This window comes from Eurosta solidaginis, chromosome 3 (genome assembly GCF_040869045.1).
Source record: "Eurosta solidaginis isolate ZX-2024a chromosome 3, ASM4086904v1, whole genome shotgun sequence".
Lineage (NCBI taxonomy): Eukaryota > Metazoa > Arthropoda > Insecta > Diptera > Tephritidae > Eurosta > Eurosta solidaginis.
The window spans coordinates 5,189,389-5,207,462 of NC_090321.1; the positions used below are offsets into that span (position 1 = coordinate 5,189,389).

Here is an 18,074-nt window from a genome sequence, read left to right on the forward strand (position 1 = left end):
TAAAAGCGGGGCAGGCGAGTAAGAAGAGTCAGTTTGAGTTGAGCTATCAATCAGTTTGATTAAGCACGCGATCTGGCGGCCAGTAGTAGAGTTTCATTTGAGTTATCAGTCAGTTTGGTTATTAAGCCAGCGAGTAGCAAAGTATAAGTGTTATTGTGAAGTACTTTAATAAAGGCCATTTTTCCATTATTCAATATTGGAGTTATTTATTCAACAGTTTAGTGATTCGAACTTAGCAGAGGATTGCAAATAAGAGGATTTGCAGTAAATTCGTAACAATATTAAACTCAAACTTATTGAGAATCGACCCTGACATACCCAATGTAAGTCCTGCTTGTAATGTATACCCATATTACACCAACCACCTTTTCAGTTGCAATGCAAAACCAACGCCTCTAACGCGCTTATCTCTACGGTCCAACACTTTTGAGACATCAAGTTTCCTCGGAATTAGGTTAGAGGATATTGATGTCAGTTTCTGAGTGATCGCACCTATTGGATGAAGCGAACAACAACAACAAAAAGAGGGAAGTAGAGAGAGATGGAGGTCGGGACAAAGGATAGGGAGGGGGAGTAGGATACCGAGAGTGGGAAGAGAGAGGGGAAAAATAGAGGGAAATATGGAGCAAAGAAAAGATAGTGAGAGGCACAGGGAGAAGGAGGTATAAGGTGTGGGAATGGAGAAAAGAATGAAGACGAGAGGTGAGGAAGAGCATGCGATACAAACTTTTGATATATTTTATATGTGCTAGAATATATCTGCTAAATATAACGATTCTCTTTGAATCCGTGGGCTAATTTATGAAGCAAGACACGGCTAGAAAAGCACACAATCAATTGGTGGAGTAGCCCAGGTACAGCAAAGACCAAGTTCGGCACTCTCACGCAAAGTCGCCTGTCCACCATTATAAATATCGTAGCCAGTGAAGAGCAGCAGCAATCCATAAACGTGGCGAGATGCAGGCAAAAGGGTAGGAAGGAAGCACCAACCTTTTCAGGGCTCACACTTTCTTCCGTCAAAGTGAAAAACGGTTTTATGAAAAGTTAGGTGGAGCAGATCTTGGATTCCTTCCTTGTTTTTTAATTCGCGTAAGTTATCACAAAGAACAAACGACTGAAGTGTTTTGTTAGACTCGACCAAAGTAGTCTAGACGGTTGGGCGTCAACTAAACTGATATCATTTTAAGTAGAAGTATGACCTTTGAACCATACGCAAGCAAATCGCATATTTGTTCGTATTTGTATTGAAGAACTAGACATGCCAAACAGCAATGAGTAATCAGTTAAGGTTGGGGGCTAATTGTTCCTACAAGGGCAATGAATTACATGGAATATTAAGATACATACTAGCATATCTACATTATTGGTGCTTAAATAGCAATATTCATGTAGTTATTTTAACGGAAAAAATAAATTTTTAAAAGAAATATTCAACATTGCAAACTACATGAAATAAATTCTACAAAATTCCAGGAAAGCGTGCATTTTGCAACAATCATTCAGAAATATACGCAAAAGTAAAAAAATAAAAATTAAATTGTGTTAACTTAGTAAAAAATATACGGAATCGAGCGAATCGGGTATTTCCTTAAAAATAAGTGTGGGACTCCCTAAAACCTAACCTTGTATTATGACAAGACGGCCCAGATAAGTAAAATGTGCAAATTAGGGTGGGCCAAATTCATGCACAGTAATTGTTCACATAATCGTTTGGAATTTGAATATTTTATAGACAATTCATATAAGTATAGGTAATTGCACCAAAAATTATTTGTAAGTTTTATGTTATTTTCATATTTTATTTTCGTTAATTTTCGGAAAAACTTTAAGAAATTGTTAGAGATGGGAAAGGGCTGAATACCCAAATGGTAAATACCCGGTAAATTGTTTATATATGGTAAAATGGGTAGATAACCAAATATTTATCCAAAAGAAGGGTAAAAATAACCTTTTGGAAAATATGGGAAACAAACACAAATTCAATCCAAAATGTACCCAATTTGTCCTATATTGGTGGGTAGTTATGCATTACACTATCGGTTGAATTAGTTTTAATCTGTAATCCAGCGTTTTTCAAAAATATTTAGCCAATAATGCATGCCGTTGCAAAAATTGTAAGTTTACCTAGAGTCTGAAAAATATCTAAATTGGAGTGTTTACAGTCGGCATGTGCTCATTTGGGGGGCCGAAACCAATGTATTTCCCTTCTTGCAATGGTCGTCCTATATGCGCCTATTAACGTATATCATTTGAGCCTAAATAAGAGTCCGACATTAGTCTTAAAAGGCGTTTAAACAGCTCATATTATACTCTACTACAACTCTCCGGCGTCATTTTTAACGCTAATAAACTCTGATTATATGACACCCATATGGCCTATTTATTAGGCATCGTCAGCGCTTATTGGGGTCATATATAGTTCGACATACCTGGACAGAGCGTGGCAGCTTTGCGGTCTCATTAAAAATGTCGAGAAGCGTCATTGAGCGGAAAAACGTCAAAACAAAAAAAAAAAAAAAAAAGAATACCAAGGGTAACAGTAATGTACAAATGTAATTCGTTTTGTATTAAAATGAAAAATTGTGGTAACAAAGTTTCAAAATTTGTTCCAAACTCGCTGTGATGTTGTTATGCTATGTTAGGAGTTTTTAGACCGTTAAATTAAAGGCAAAAATTAAATTTTCTTTTACCCTCTTGCGCGTTTCGACGCTTTTCTGATTCCTACATTGCCCACTTATTTTGTACTCGTTTCGGATTCTTAAATTATGAGCACCCTGAGCATGTTTGAGGGGCAGCTTTGTTTGCGTAAATATGTGTACCCTATTAACATTCTCTTACAGTTCTTAGAGCCTTTTATGACTCCAATTTGATGGAATTATGAACAAAGGAAAAATATTAAAATCAGTAAACTAGGCAACTCTGGAATAAAAACTCAGAAATTTTTCTGCGACAATTTATTCTAAATAAATAATTAATTCAACTAATACTTATTTCATTTCTATCTTATCCTCATGGCAGTCTTATCACAAGAATTTGCTGCCCTATGTTTTCCGCTTCGGATATATGTCACAAATTCTTCCTAAAAGCCCTGAAATAGTGTCATTATAAGACTCAAAATAAGCATTTTATGACGCCAATAAGGCTCATATATGATATCGGAAGGAGGCCTGTATAAGACTTATGTTAGAGGCAAAATATGAGCATATAGCATTCGCTTCAGGCTCCTAAATTAGTTCATAACGAGTGCAAACGATTCAAGGTTTGGACTCCTTTCAGACTAATTGTTGACTCCGAGTGTTTGCTGGGTTGTTTGTTTAAAATCAAAACGAAAATTTGTTAATTTCAAATGACGTTTAAATTTAATTGCTGAATTGTAATTCCAAGCAGTGTCGATTCAAATGATTTTTAAATACCCAAAAAAAGAAACAAAACAGAAATATTCCTGGTATATTCCTGGTATTTACCCATAAAAATGGTAAATACCCGGTAGAATCCCAAGTCTAGAAATAGTATAACGAGAACTGTAAACTAGCATCAAACATTTTTTTATAAAAAACTGCTTACTTCATATATTTTAAATACATTTTGATATTTTAAAGGCTGATTGACATTTTATATTCAATTAAGTTTTTTCGTTCTACTGTAAAATATTATTTAATGAACTTATTTTGTTTTGTTGATTTTCCGACAGGGTGGATAAATGATGTATGTATATTGGAACCATTTTTCGTCGTCCCCTGTCAAATTTAGTTTCGAGACCAATGTTCAGCATATGCGAAATGGGGTTAAAAGCTGCTAACTTCATTAAACAAAAATTTATATTGGAACGATTTTCCGTCATCCCCTGTCGAATTTGGTTTCAGGACCAACCGGTTTCGGCGTTGTGCCATCATCAGTGTCGATTTTCGGAACAACGCCGAAACTGGTTGGTCCTGAAACCAAATTTGACAAGGGATGACGGAAAATCGTTCCAATATACATCATTTTTTTATGAAGTTAGCAGCTTTTAACGCCATTTCGCATATGCTGGACATTGAACATTGGAATTGAATATTTAGTCCCACGCCCAATTCTAGCCAAAAACTAACAATACGTAAAATTTTTGCTAACAGCTCTATGCAATGCGCAATTATTTGTTTGCTTGTGAATTAGTTGAAAAAGAAAAGAAACGCAATCGAATCGACAAAATACATCAAATTTCATTTCACGCCGTGTGCGGGTGAAGACAAGAAATTTTGAAGATTTGCTTTTTTCTTACAAAACTTGTACCAAATATGACATAGAAAACAATACAAAAAGAAAGAGTTTTTTTACGTTGCTGTGAAATTAAATAATCATTATCAATGTTATGCTTATTTTGCTTTTTTTTTCTTCATTCAACCTCGCTATAAAACACCTTTAAACACCGGTGAAAAGTTACAGTAATTATTACGTTTTCTTTTTATGTGTGTTTTGTTATTTCTTTTTTCCCCCTTATAAGTATTTGCCCACAACTCGAACGCGTAAAATTATATGAGTCATGCGTCATTTTCATTTTGATTGTGTTTGGTGTGAGAGAATTTAACATTTCTTCATTTTGTGGTTGCTATTTTCCCGTTTACTTACTCTATCCAAACGAGCTGTCCATTGTTGGGGTGGTAGCTTCGTAATGAAAGTTTTTAGTATTTTTAGTACCTACGCGACTATCAATGATACCCAACATTTGTTAGTGCAATCTGAATGTGACAAAGTAATTTATACCGTGAGAATACAACTTTTCTTTTCTTCTTTAATGATACTTTTGAAAGCTGACATTGAAATCAATGATTAATGTTTATCTGCTATATTAGCAAGTAATCAGAGTGACAAAAAACTCATACTCCGCGGTAAAAACTCATAAGTCCACTTTCATTCAAAATAACCGTATGATACCGTTGTATGGGGGATGATTTCTGTAGATGGTTGTAAGAGAGAAGGGTTTTTAATGTCCAGAATCGCTAAAAACTGCTAAAAATAAAACTTGCCAACTCAAAAAAAAAAACTATGGAAACCTGCTAACTGCACATACTTTCAAAACATTATGAAATTACGAGAGGTCTGTATACTTATGACGGGTATTCTGACTGGACACTGCCTTCTGGCATCACATTCCTTTAAATTAGGCTTGGTCACTGATAGCAAATGTTGGAAGTGCGGGTTGGAGGAGGAAACGATCGAGCACATTTTGTGCTCGTGCCCTGCGCTTGCCAGGCAAAGACTCCAGCTATGTATTGGGAATGATACAGCTGTCAGATCTAGAAGCAGCAAGTGGCTTAAGTCCTAGAAAGCTTCTAGTATTTGCCAAGAGGACGGAGTTATTTTATAACAGACAGTTTTATACAGTCATTCAGTCTATGTGAGGTCCTCATGGACCGGCCAATTCAGCCTAACCTAACCTACAACGATTTCATTCAATTGAGCTCTTCCGTTCTACTTTAAATTTTTGTTGAATGGAGTTACGTTTTACGATTAGTGATTGAAAACAATTTTCACTCGAAGAATAACTATGCAACTGTCAAACTATGTATTTCTAAAAATTATAATAAGTTAGGAGTCTAACGAGTACAATTTGTCGCTAGTTCGCATATGTATGTATATCGTAAATCCGATCCACCATTTCAAAGCTATTTTAATTTAAAAAATCAGTTTCGATCACGGATCGTAAAACGATTTGACCGCGTCGTCAACGATTTAAAACGTACATACGAAGGCTTATTTAATCTCGACTCCAAACCGTGCTTAAAGTTTTTAATGTTAGAATGGCCAAGAAAGGTTCCGCGTTTGGAACGATGAAACAGTTTCCAACAGGATGGCATTGATCGACTTCGACGGTATTCGAATAACTCCCCTGTATCCCGTTATAAAAATCACATTCCCAATATTGACTTAGACAATTATCTGGAGATAGTGAAATAACGCCAAAGCCTTTTTAGCTGCTAATCATACAATCCTAATGATGTGCACAGAGAGAGTTGACTTCCGTCAACTATAAATTAAACCAAAGAGAACACATTTCTTATTCTCAGAGATCCCTGTAGACTATTTCTGTAGGTCACGTTTTATACAAAAAAAGAGACGGATATGTGTGAAAGGCTAGCTTAAAAAAAATACAGGAAGTTCGAAGAATCTAAGACGAAAGGACACCTCTTCGGCCAATAAGACAGTCTCGTTTTCTGCGTTATGAATATTCTTTTTTTTTTTTTTTGGAACTTACTTATAATAGAGTTGAAAAGAAAATTATTAGAGCAGGAGGAAGGTGACTTGCCCTCCCTCGGTGTCGTTATCGCTTAGAAAGAATGACTAGCATTATTTAGCACGTATTGCTCATAGTTCCTTATGTAACTAGCGGGATGGCCTAGAGGGTTCAATATGGTTATATTAATTCTTTCCCGCTATGATCGTGCTATTACCTTAACGGTGCTTGTAACCGGAACGTACCGAACATTCCCAAAACCTTCGGGAGTGTCCTTATCGCTACAACAACAACAACAAGAATGACTTGCCTATTGATGACGGCATTTTTCCAAACCAAGAACGGTGGGAAGTGCAAAAGAGGGTATAAAAGGACCCGACAAATAGTGAAATCAGATACTGATCAAAGATATAAATTGGCAAATATTTCGATGAATTGTCTTTCAATCCAAGGTTTGTCAAGATCTCAGGCACCAAATGATGATGATGCGTTAAGAGTTTTTATGTTATTTTAATTTCCTTAAACTTATCATATTCATCTTCACAAGCAATAATAAGTGTTTTATTGAAAAGTTTAATAAACCGGATTTGTAAATTTAAAACTACTATATACATATGTACATATGTATATTTTTTTATAAAACTGCCTAAAGCTACATACTAAATCACTAATATCAAATAATGTGCTCGAAGCGAACTGGTTTTTGATATGAGAGCGGAAGAAGTTTGAAAAAAGAAAAGATAAACAAAAAATAATTATTTTAACAAAAACGTGTGTTTGCATGTGTGTACATTAGACCATTTGCGGAAAAAAATTTCATAAAAAAAAAAAAATAAAACTCTGTGAAGGTTCAGAAACGTGTTACCGTTATGTACATTCCTTTGTCGGATATGAATCCGAACGCCTTGCTTATCTGTATTCCAAAAATTGGAGTTAACAGTCCAAACTTACCCTGAAGAAAATCAGTAGAGCCATTGTGAGCGCTCGATCCCGGGTTATATTCTTAGACTTAAATAAAAAAAATTAAAAAAAAAATTGTTCAGTTAAACGGTTTTATTGAAAACAATACTTACATGAAGTAATAATAATACTAAAAGCTAGAAAATAATTAGGTAGGTCCTAGGTACAGTCAATAAAAGCTTTAGGCGCGTGAGATTTCTAAAAATGTGAGGCGTAGCGTAACCTTATTAATGTTCAGTTGGTCTTACTTATGACTATCAATAGAAAATTGACGCAGCCAACGCTTTTCTTTAATTGTATGATCAACGTCCTAGATTGATGAGGAGTATGATGACTAGTACCTAGGACCTACCTAATTATTTGCTAGCTTTTAGTATTATTATTACTTCATGTAAGTTTAGTTTTCAATAACCGTTTAACTTAAAAAAAATTTTATTATTTTATTTTCAGGTTTTGGTATTTATTTAATTCCCTATTATTTCTCATTCTATTTAGTTCATTTAGTGACTCATTATTGCAAGGACTTTTTCTTGACAATTTGTTACAATCTAAGTCCTCAATACATAATCCTTCCATAGACTTTACCCGACTCTGCGCCACGTATGCTTGTCCCTCCTCGAACTCCAAACTATTTTGATTTCGCTTCTACTGGACTGTATGTAATATTTGTTCCAAATATTATATTATTATTCATGTATGTATTATGTGTTCCAAATATGAGCCAAATTGGACCACAAATACGATTTTTTTGAATATTTCAATCCTTGCGCCACATAGCGGCGATTTTTTGCATAGGCCTCTTTCTATTCTTGTATGTATTATGTGTTCCAAATATGAAAAAAATCGGACTACAAATACGATTTGTTTAAATATTTCGATCCATGTGCCACCTATCGAAGTTTTTTTCTTATTATTGCATTGATATCGGGTTCTGAACTATATTCCAAGTTTCAAGCTTGTAGCTTATCGGGCAGTTACTTAAATTTCAATTACAAAATTCGTACCAGCAGCCAGCCTTTCAAGTCAAGCTAAATAAAACTGTTTAAAAATACAAACGTTTTTTCTTCAAATGCCTTCACAAGAAGTAGCGGTGTTGTCGTTTGGAAGCTTCTCGCGCCAAATTTTATAACCCATTACTAACAAACAAACTAAACCAGGGTCCACATATGTAAAAAAAAAAAATTGCATTACCCGTTTGCCTCCTGTTTTTTCTACAAAAAGTTGTACATATACATTTTTCTTAAATTTTGCATAGCCGGATGACAGAAGAAATAAAGGTGATGTATAAAATTTCGATAGAATGGCACTTGCGATGCTGAGAACCCTAGTACAAGCTCAAACAAAATTAGTTGACCTATTTAAAGAAAACAGAAAAAAATTTAACCCGTCTAATGTGCATAAATGTAAATGTATCTGGGCATAAGAGTGCATAAGTGCGTGTGTGATGTGATCTTCCGCTATTTCAAATTATCCATATTTTCACACGCGGTTAAAATAAATAAGTATACAAAGTCTGTAATTATGATTTTTTCAAGTTAATTCATATGGCGAGCATGTAAACATGCCCACATTTAATTCTAAATTTATATCAAATTTGTATTGCAGCTACAATTAAAAGCATTTTTTTGGGCAGGCGCATTTAAACAAAATGCAGTTGTGATTTTAATAACAAAAGAGCACTCGATAAAGAGATGGGGGACTATCAAACTATTAAATGATTGGGTAAAACCAGATTCATTTCGATACATCGAGAAAGTTAACCCTTAAGCTAAGGACAACACTGTGCATGTTTTCTTACGACTACAACCATGATCTAGAACGCTCGACTTGTTTATATTTAATAGTTCTCAGATAGCCCGGTTAGTACCTAAAAGTGCAAGTTCCAGAAAATACTTGATTTATATACGGCAAGGAAGTCAAAGGATTGCGGACATGTTGTTCGTTTTTAGCTGACCTTTGCGTTCGCATTGTGGAAAATGAAAAATCTCAATTTTATAATTCTCACACACAAATCATTTAAATCACAGTGTAAACATGTTTTATCCCATCAATAACAATGCATGCGTACACATTGGTCTGCTCTGATCTTATTGACATTAGTGTTTGTTGAATTTTCGAAAAATGCTGTTTAGTTCTGTCGTTGTAAACAAGCAAAAGTAAAGCCAACTAAGATTATTGCTGTCTCGTCTTTGCTGACGTCTGGCTGCAGTTTTCTTGTTGCTGTAGTTTTCCGATTCCTGTCACATATTTGCATAATTATCAATAATTCAAGTGTGAGAAAGTTGTAACAATCACCATTGAACTAGATTATCTTTACTCTTTTTTATTGCTTGGTTTTTCATCTTTCACTTCAGTCATTTTTGGTCGTGTATGCAGTTTGTTTTGTTACATTTTAGTGTCCTTTGTAAATCGCGTGCTTGGGTGCGTATTTGGAAAATTTATACATGCAGTATGACAGTGCCGCTAAAGTCACGATTTTTTGTTGAATTTGTGGAAAAAAAAAAAAAATGCTTTATCAAACAGTGAGCTTAGCTGCTCGGCAATGATGATAATTTTATAAATATATAGATGTCAAATACAGCTATGAGCAAAAATGTTGCACAGGCTAACAAAAAAAATGTAAAAAATGGTATTCAAAATATTAAAAAAAAAAAAAACAAAAACAAAATTAAACAAAAACAAATTACGGCAACTGCAGTTTCACCGTGTGATTCGCGGTTCGAATCTCGGTGAAACCTTTGATAACATTGCGAAATTGCCTGACGATGAATTCGTGGCGGTTTTCGAAATGGCACCATCGCAATATGCCAGTAAATGTTTCTTTCTTTTCAGTTTCTCTTAGAAAAACATAATAATTAAATATTCAATTATTATAAGCCGATGTTAAGCTCACGAATTCTTAATTAAAATTAAATAAAATACTACAGATACATTAAAAAATTCCTAAAAAAAATAAATTGAATCAAAACAATGAAACAAATTAAAAATACCAAAAATAAAAGTTGTGTGTAAAAAAATTAAGTATATAAAGACAAAGCTGCTATTCGTCTGGAAATAAACCTTTTGTTCGTAATGCAAAATAACAGAAAAAAAAATACAATTGATTTCGCGCTATGGAAAGGGAACTTAATCGAGAAAAATAATTTTATAAGTATATTTTTCTCAAAAATGGAGATAATTGTAAAAAAAAAACGGTGTAACTGTCACGGCCGTGGATCAAGTTTACTAATTGGAAAAATTTAAGAAAAATTTTCAACCAAATAAAAAAAAAAATAAATGCAAAGCGCGAAAACCTTCGAAGAGATTTTAGACGGAGTTTCTCTTCCAATTTGCGTCGTGCTCCTTTTAATTCTCCCTACAAATTGGCGGGATCGGCCTACTTGTTTTACGTCGGCTTCGAACGGCTTCTGCAAGGCAGATGAGTTTTAACTGAGAAGCGTTGCATGGCAGAAATACACGGGGGTGTTTGTTAAATCACTTTTTTTCTATTTGTAAAAACCTGTGGACGCTACCACCACACGCGGCGGCCGCCAACCAAATTAAGATAACGTTTTACAAGACGGTGCACCACCTAATTTTTATCAAAAATTATCGAAGGTGGTATCAAAAGACGCGTCTAGAATCCGAAAGCGGAAATCGAAAATTTTATTTCTGTCGAAAGTTATTTAGAAAAAACCGCAAAATGATCCGAAATATGGGGCGCGATCCATAGTTTTTTTTTGCATAGAACACCTTTTGGCCGCGCTTATAAAAAATTACCCTGGTTGGGTCCGACACCGGTTTGAGGAGCAAAACTAAATGCGCGCAGAACATCTTTCTGCATTAGTGTGTGTGTGTAGCAAAAAACAACAACCACGTGAAAATTTGAACCGATTTTTTGCTTACATTAAATGTTCGCTTGTAAAACGTTACCCAAATTAATTAAAGGTTTTAAACAAAAATAAGAAATTTTCAACCATTAAATTGAAATTTTCCTAAAGAAAATTTTGCAATATTTTCCTCATTTTGTTTGGTAAGTGCGTTTTTCTGAGTGTATTAGGGCGAAACTTTTGTGGGGATTTTCTTTTCGTAGTTTATTTTCCAACGAATGTATAGATCACTGCAATTGCTGTGCACCCAGCTGTACATAATTTATACGGGAAAACCCGTACGTGCTTTCCACACATTTTTTCCAATTTTCAAACGAAATGTGCCAACATATGTATAATAGGTAACCTATAGTTAAAAAAGGACCAACTCGCCTGTGCTGCAAAAACAAAAACTAATAAATTTCTGATTGCGAACGAGCGAGTGTGTTTAGGAAGGTTTCATCTATTCGATAGCTACTTGACTGTCGCACGTATGAAGGATATTCCTATTGTCAGTATGCGATTAGCTCGTGTATACATGCATAGCCAGGCTCATTAAGCTGTGCTCTGCAAATTTAATTCTATTGAATGTGGCACGTAAAACACACAAGGAATTCACTGCTGTCGCCACAATTGTCATTAAACTAAATATTCTAAAACTGTTGCTAATTTTAATACTTATTGTATGTGCTCTTTTATTAATTTGCTACATTTTGGCTCTTTTTCTTTTGCAGGTATTTAATTTAATTTACATTGTGTTATTGTGCGCAAAATAAGAGAGAGGAGAGAGAGAACGAGAGGCGCGTTGGGTTTGAATTTATAATCCAAACAAGCGCTTCAGCACAGTGAGTGTGTGCGAATACCACCTACCTCTGCATCAGACAGGTCCAGAGATCTGACAGCAGCAATACAACGACCGACATCACGAAACGTTCATACGTTGCCAGTTGCCATTTGCTTTACTTAACTTAATGTTGTTGCTAGAGAACAAGTTTTATAATATTTTTGTAATATGTATCAATTCATATTCAACAACAATACTTAGCTGGCTGCTGCTAAGCTCAACAGCAAAATAGGCAACAAGTTTAACGCCCGTAAAAGTAGTCAACCGCTGCCGTCGCCATCGCCGTTACCGTATCTGTTGCTGATATTAAATTAAATGGGAATTTAAGCGTAACAATTAACTTTAAACCATATGCTGCATTTTGACCCGTAATAGATATTTTGTGTGCCAGATATAATAAGCAATTAAAAGCTGCACCGTAAAGAGACGAAACAAAAATCGCAATAGCGCATACAAAGAAATATACATAAATAATATAAACAAATAACAATAATTATAAATTATTGCAATGCAGAAAGAAAAACAAAGAAAAATTCGTACAAACAAGAGCGTGTTTGCCATTAAAACGCTAATTAACTGCGGCACGTTATACCCAATGCTGCTGCTCCAGCTGTTGGTGGTGGCTTTGCTGCCGCATGCCATGCACGCTTGGATGCCCGATGTACGACCAGATTTGCAACCAAGTAAGTGTGCTGACTGTTCTAGTGCATTTGATTAACATTTCCGTTCTTTAAACTCAGTTCTTTTTTGTATACCCAGTAGTGTCATAATTCTGATGATTAAACAAAGTAAAAAATTCTATTAAACAAATTTCGAAGAAAAAAATATTTTTTTAATATATAACAGAGACAAAGTAATAAAACTAATAGGAACTAAAAATACCTATTTTTTAATAATAATAATAAACCCAACGGATTAATACCCTCCAAAGCCCGCCCAACCGACACGAGGGGCGCATCCGCATGACGCACGGATTTTGTTTTTGCCGCGTTGTTGATAGGCGGAGGTTTGTTAAGTGTCGAGATCTAAAACTGCTCAGCTACAGAATAAAAATCATCAGCTGAGTATTATATACATAACAGTTGCAAATTATAAATATACTAAATTGTTAAATAAGTTAACGCCTTTAGCATATAAAGATGGTTATTTTTTTACATTTTAATTTTTATTTCTTGTTACGAGTTATGATAGGATAAAACAGTTTTCCTTATAGTATAAAGTGAATCCGTTATATCAAATGAATTCGAATGAGAGTTAAAATCATGACACAAACACCAAAAAGGTTCAGTTAATTCGAAATTAGTTCTACACTGCCTCAAAAGAAGAGGTTTGTAATGTCTTAACGCTTGTGATGGGACATTGAAGTTTACTTCGTTCAAAAGAAAGAGGCTAGAAATTAGTCCATTCAGTGGTTTAGCCATAAATAATACGCCTAGCATTTCTCTACGACTAGCGAGAGTTGGAAGATTGATAAGCTTTAACCGACTAGTATAAGGTGGAAGATTATATACAGAGTGCCAATGAAAATTCCTTAATTCCTGTATTGACTCAAGCCTATCTGCATGAACTTGATATCGCGAATTCCAGACTATTAATCCGTATTCTAGTATCGTTCTAACCAATGTGGTAAAAATGGTTTTGGTTACATAAGCGTCACTAAATTCTTTAGACCATCTCTTCAGGAATGATAGAACGCCTCTAGCCTTTTCGGCATTAGTTATAATATAAAGGTAGAAACTAAGTTTAGCATCCATCGTGACTCCCAAGTCAACAAAATAATTTACTGATACAAGACAAAAATTATCAATAAATCAGGATATAGCATATAATAAGATTTTATGTTCAAAAATTCAAATGTACTAAAATATTGAATCATTTGGCAAAAAAAAAGGGCAATAAAATAGTTTAAACCCTGTAAAAGTGTTGTTCATTATTTTCTTTTTTATTATTTTTTCAAAGTTATACCAGGATGCATTTGTTAATAATAATAAATGGCTCCAGCCGTTCTCTAAAGCCCGTTCTACAGACTCCAGTTAAAGTTAAATATGACATGACGGGTTAAACTCATACATTTTTGAACAATTTTTTCAAATAACCCTGAGTTAAAAAGTTAACTTGTCGTTCTTCAAGTGTGCCTAAGAGTTCAACTCTGCCATTTGGGCCGTTTAAACTAAGATGAGTTAAATGTTATGTTAACGAACAAAGTTGCAAGGTTAATCCCTACTCAACTTTAAAAGTAGTTTTCACTCACACTGAAAACCTGGCCCAAGTCCTGAAATTAAAAAAACGCTTGCTCAAGTGTATTCGGGGTGCACTATAAAAAAAGGTATAATTTATATTTCGCGTTTTTTAAATTTTAATTATTACATAATCATTCTTTTCCTTACCATTTATACTTTCTCAATCGAGCTTATCACATGTTATTTTTTATTTATTTATTTAGTTATTTTTCAAACACAAGAATTTCGAGTGTCCGTTGCATGTACTTACTACCAAATACTCGCTACTGGGTATATAGTATTCGGTTTAATTCTAACTTTGTATTTCTTATTCGTTTCTGTTTTAAATTTATTCATTTTACGTATCAATGAATATGTAAGTAATTTGGATTCATATTCTAATTCACTACAGAACAAGATAAAATCATTGCCAAGTTCCTGGGTAATAGCACAGATTGTTTTAAAATTTTGGCCTATGACGATGCCACAATATTAGTGGGAGCTAAGTAAGTTTCAAAAGTCACTAACCTCAATTCTATAGCAATTACTTATTCTTTACTCCTTTCTTCCTCTCTCCCACATATCTACATGCAGAGATATTATGTACAACATCACTTTGGATGGCTTACGTGAAATAAGTCGCTTGGAATGGTTCTCATCTGATGCGGATCGTGAATTGTGTGCACTGAAGGGTAAACGTGAAACTGATTGCCACAATTACATACGCGTTTTTGCACGCCTCGATAATTCTCAGTTGCTATTGTGTGGTACTAATTCATATAAGCCACGCTGTCGTCATTATGCTCCGGCTACAAGTGAACTGAGCGCCGCTGCCGGTTCTGGGCAACGTTATGAGATTGTACGCGATGTCGAGGCGCAAGGTCTTTGTCCGTATAGTCCGGCACATAACAGCACTTACGCCTTTGCGGAGGGTCAACTTTATAGCGCTACAGTTGCCGACTTTTCAGGCAGCGATCCATTGATTTATCGTGAGAATTTACGTACCGAACAATATGATTTGAAGCAATTGAACCAACCAGATTTTGTTGGAGCTGTGGAGCGTGATCGTTATGTAATGTTTTTCTTCCGTGAAATATCAATGGAGTATATGAATTTTGGAAAGGTGAGTGAAATTGTGTTTATCATGAGTGTGGGTACCTATACAGCAAAATGTAACGTAAGTCAAGTGGGTTTATCTCATTTTAGTTAAGGGACGTACTACATGCAATTTTTGGCTAAACAGCTAGACATATTCTAGTATCCGCGTTGCCTGCTAAATTTTTTTTCCGGCAAACAAAATTTCAAGTTTGTTTTCAATATTTTGTATTCTAGTTCCACTATAAAATTACTTGAATGTTCTTTCAAGTTTAGAAGGATTACAACTTTTTCTTCCCATTGTGACTTTCTATCTCATTTGTTTTCTTTCAGACAATTTACTCGCGCGTTGGTCGCGTTTGCAAAAATGATCGCGGCGGTCCCTATACGCTCTCCAAGAGTTGGACTTCATTTCTAAAAGCACGCCTAAACTGCTCAGTACCTGGCGAATTTCCATTTTATTTTGATGAAATTCGTAAGTATAAATTTAAACTTAAAAAATGTATCACTCCATGTTCTCTAACCTAACTCGTACAGAGTCCATAACGCCTGTCGTCGAAAGCGGTTCAAGCTCACTTATCTATGCCGTTTTTACGACGTCTGTAAATGCCATCCCCGGCTCTGCAGTATGCGCTTTCAGTGTAGACGATATTATGGATGCTTTTGAGGGTAGCTTTAAATCACAAAAGGATAGTCAATCACAATGGTTACCCATACAAGATGAACAAGTGCCTGAACCACGTCCAGGAAAATGTGTTGAAGATTCACGCATGTTATCCAGTATAGCGGTAAATTTTGCTAAAACACATCCTTTAATGGAAACCGCTGTATCTTCAATATATGGACGTCCATTACTTACCAAAGTAAATCTACATCACCGACTCACCACAATCGCTATTCATGCACAAATTATGGCATTAAATGGTGAATACTATGATGTTGTTTATACGGGCACAGATGATGGACGTATAACGAAATTTATTAATATACCCACACCAAGTCAACAGCAGGCGGCGAACACCAATACAGGCGCTGATAAATTAAAAACGATTTTAATATCAGAAATGCAAGTATTACCGACGAGTGTGCCAATACGTGAACTGGTAGTTTTCTCTAAATCTAATCGTTTGTTGATTGTAAGCGATGGTAGTATACTTACTGTGCCTTTACATCATTGCGCACATATTGTTGATTGTTTGGGTTGTTTGAGTCTGCAAGATCCTAATTGCGCTTGGGATCAACAAAATCATGAATGTAAAAGTCTTGTTGCTAAGAATATCAAACTTGGCACAAAATCATTTTTACAAAGCTTAAATACAACGAAGAAAGCAGCTGCTGCACTGTGTCCCAAATACACACGTGGCACTATAATGGCTGATGGTCCGCATATTGGTGGAGGTGTTGGTAGCGGTGTAGTTACGTCAAGTATTGGCATTGATTTGGTGACCGCACAACAACCACAAGCTGTTGAAGATTTAGGCAAAAAGTTCCATTATACAAAAATTGGTGTGCAAGCTGATGCTGGTGCTAGTAATACGGTGGCTGAGAGCAGCATAGCTACTGTTGAAGTACCAACTGATAATGTTGGCGATGTGGATCCAAGCACCGGTGTGAGTAATGATTATTTGCTCAATAGTTTTAGTGATGATAATAAAATTACGCTACACTCTGTGGATCCCGATGAGTTGATGCATTCATTGAGTGGTAAGTTTTGAAAATATATATGGAGATTTTTTTTTCAAGAAATCTATTATTTTTTTTAGTTGTAATATAAGAAAGAAAATAACAAAGAACCATCATAGTTATGTTGATAGATATATTTCTAAGGTCGCTACAGCCCACTTTCCAATGGGTTCATCAGGATAGCTTTGGATGTTATCAAAAATTTTCTTTGTTCTTTTCAAACCAAAAAAAAAAAAAATCACAAATAATCATTATACCAATAAACAATCACATAAATAAGTTAAATTAAATTATTGTTAAAAATTTGGACGCGATGGAGGTTCTTTTCAACATCACAACCTTGTAAATAAGCACATTGAGAAAACACAATTAAAATTCATTATTTAATCTTTTATCTTAAATTTTTCAGATCCTTTCCTCTCACAAGCGACAATAAATGAGAAAAAAATTAAAGTAGCTGGCAAGAATTTGTATTGGGCACTTGCACTCATCACATTTGTTGTGGGCATTATGGTGGGTCATTACACGTCTAGGCGCATGTGCAAGGCTACATCACTTCACGCAAGTCATCGTAATCACTTCACTTCGAACTCGTAAGTTTCATAAAATATGTTTGTAATTTACGGCGGCCACCGTGGTGTGATGGTAGCGTGCTCCGCCTATCACACCGTATGCCCTGGGTTCAACTCCCGGGCAAAGCAACATCAAAATTTTAGAAATAAGATTTTTCAATTAGAAGAAAATTTATCTAAGCGGGGTCGCCCCTCGGCAGTGTCTGGCAAGCGCTCCGATTGTTTTTCTGCCATGAAAAGCTCTCAGTGAAAACTCATCTGCCTTGCAGATGCCGTTCGGAGTCGGCATAAAAAATGTAGGTCCCGTCCGGCCAATTTGTAGGGAAAAATCAAGAGGAGCACGACGCAAATTGGAAGAGAAGCTCGGCCTTAGATCTCTTCGGAGGTTATCGCGCCTTACATTTATTTTTTTTTTATTTAATTTACTTATAATACTTTCATTACTCTTCAATAACCTCTATCAGATAAATTTTATAAAAATAATACCCATTAGAATAGCAAAAAGTTCTATCTGACTTTTTAACTAAATTATTATTATTATTAAATTAAATAAGTTGAGAACTAATTTGAATACAAAACGGGATTTTTCATAACATATTGGGATACTCTTCATATTATAAGGAATTTATAATGTAGCTGTCA

At 35.0% G+C, this 18,074-nt stretch overlaps 1 protein-coding gene across 5 annotated transcripts in view; it reads left to right on the forward strand.

Moving 5' to 3' along the window:
- The window catches only part of Sema1b (Semaphorin 1b), a 49,459-nt gene that overhangs the window by 23,163 nt on the left and 8,222 nt on the right, over positions 1–18,074 (forward strand). For all 5 annotated transcript variants that reach the window (XM_067770507.1, XM_067770508.1, XM_067770509.1 and 2 more), the window contains exons 2-7: positions 11,754–12,546; positions 14,495–14,588; positions 14,677–15,205; positions 15,511–15,652; positions 15,715–16,881; positions 17,270–17,453. In XM_067770507.1, the coding sequence (XP_067626608.1) occupies positions 12,372–12,546; positions 14,495–14,588; positions 14,677–15,205; positions 15,511–15,652; positions 15,715–16,881; positions 17,270–17,453 (2,291 nt within the window). In that variant the 5' untranslated portion in view covers positions 11,754–12,371. The remainder of the gene's footprint in view (positions 1–11,753; positions 12,547–14,494; positions 14,589–14,676; positions 15,206–15,510; positions 15,653–15,714; positions 16,882–17,269; positions 17,454–18,074) is intronic.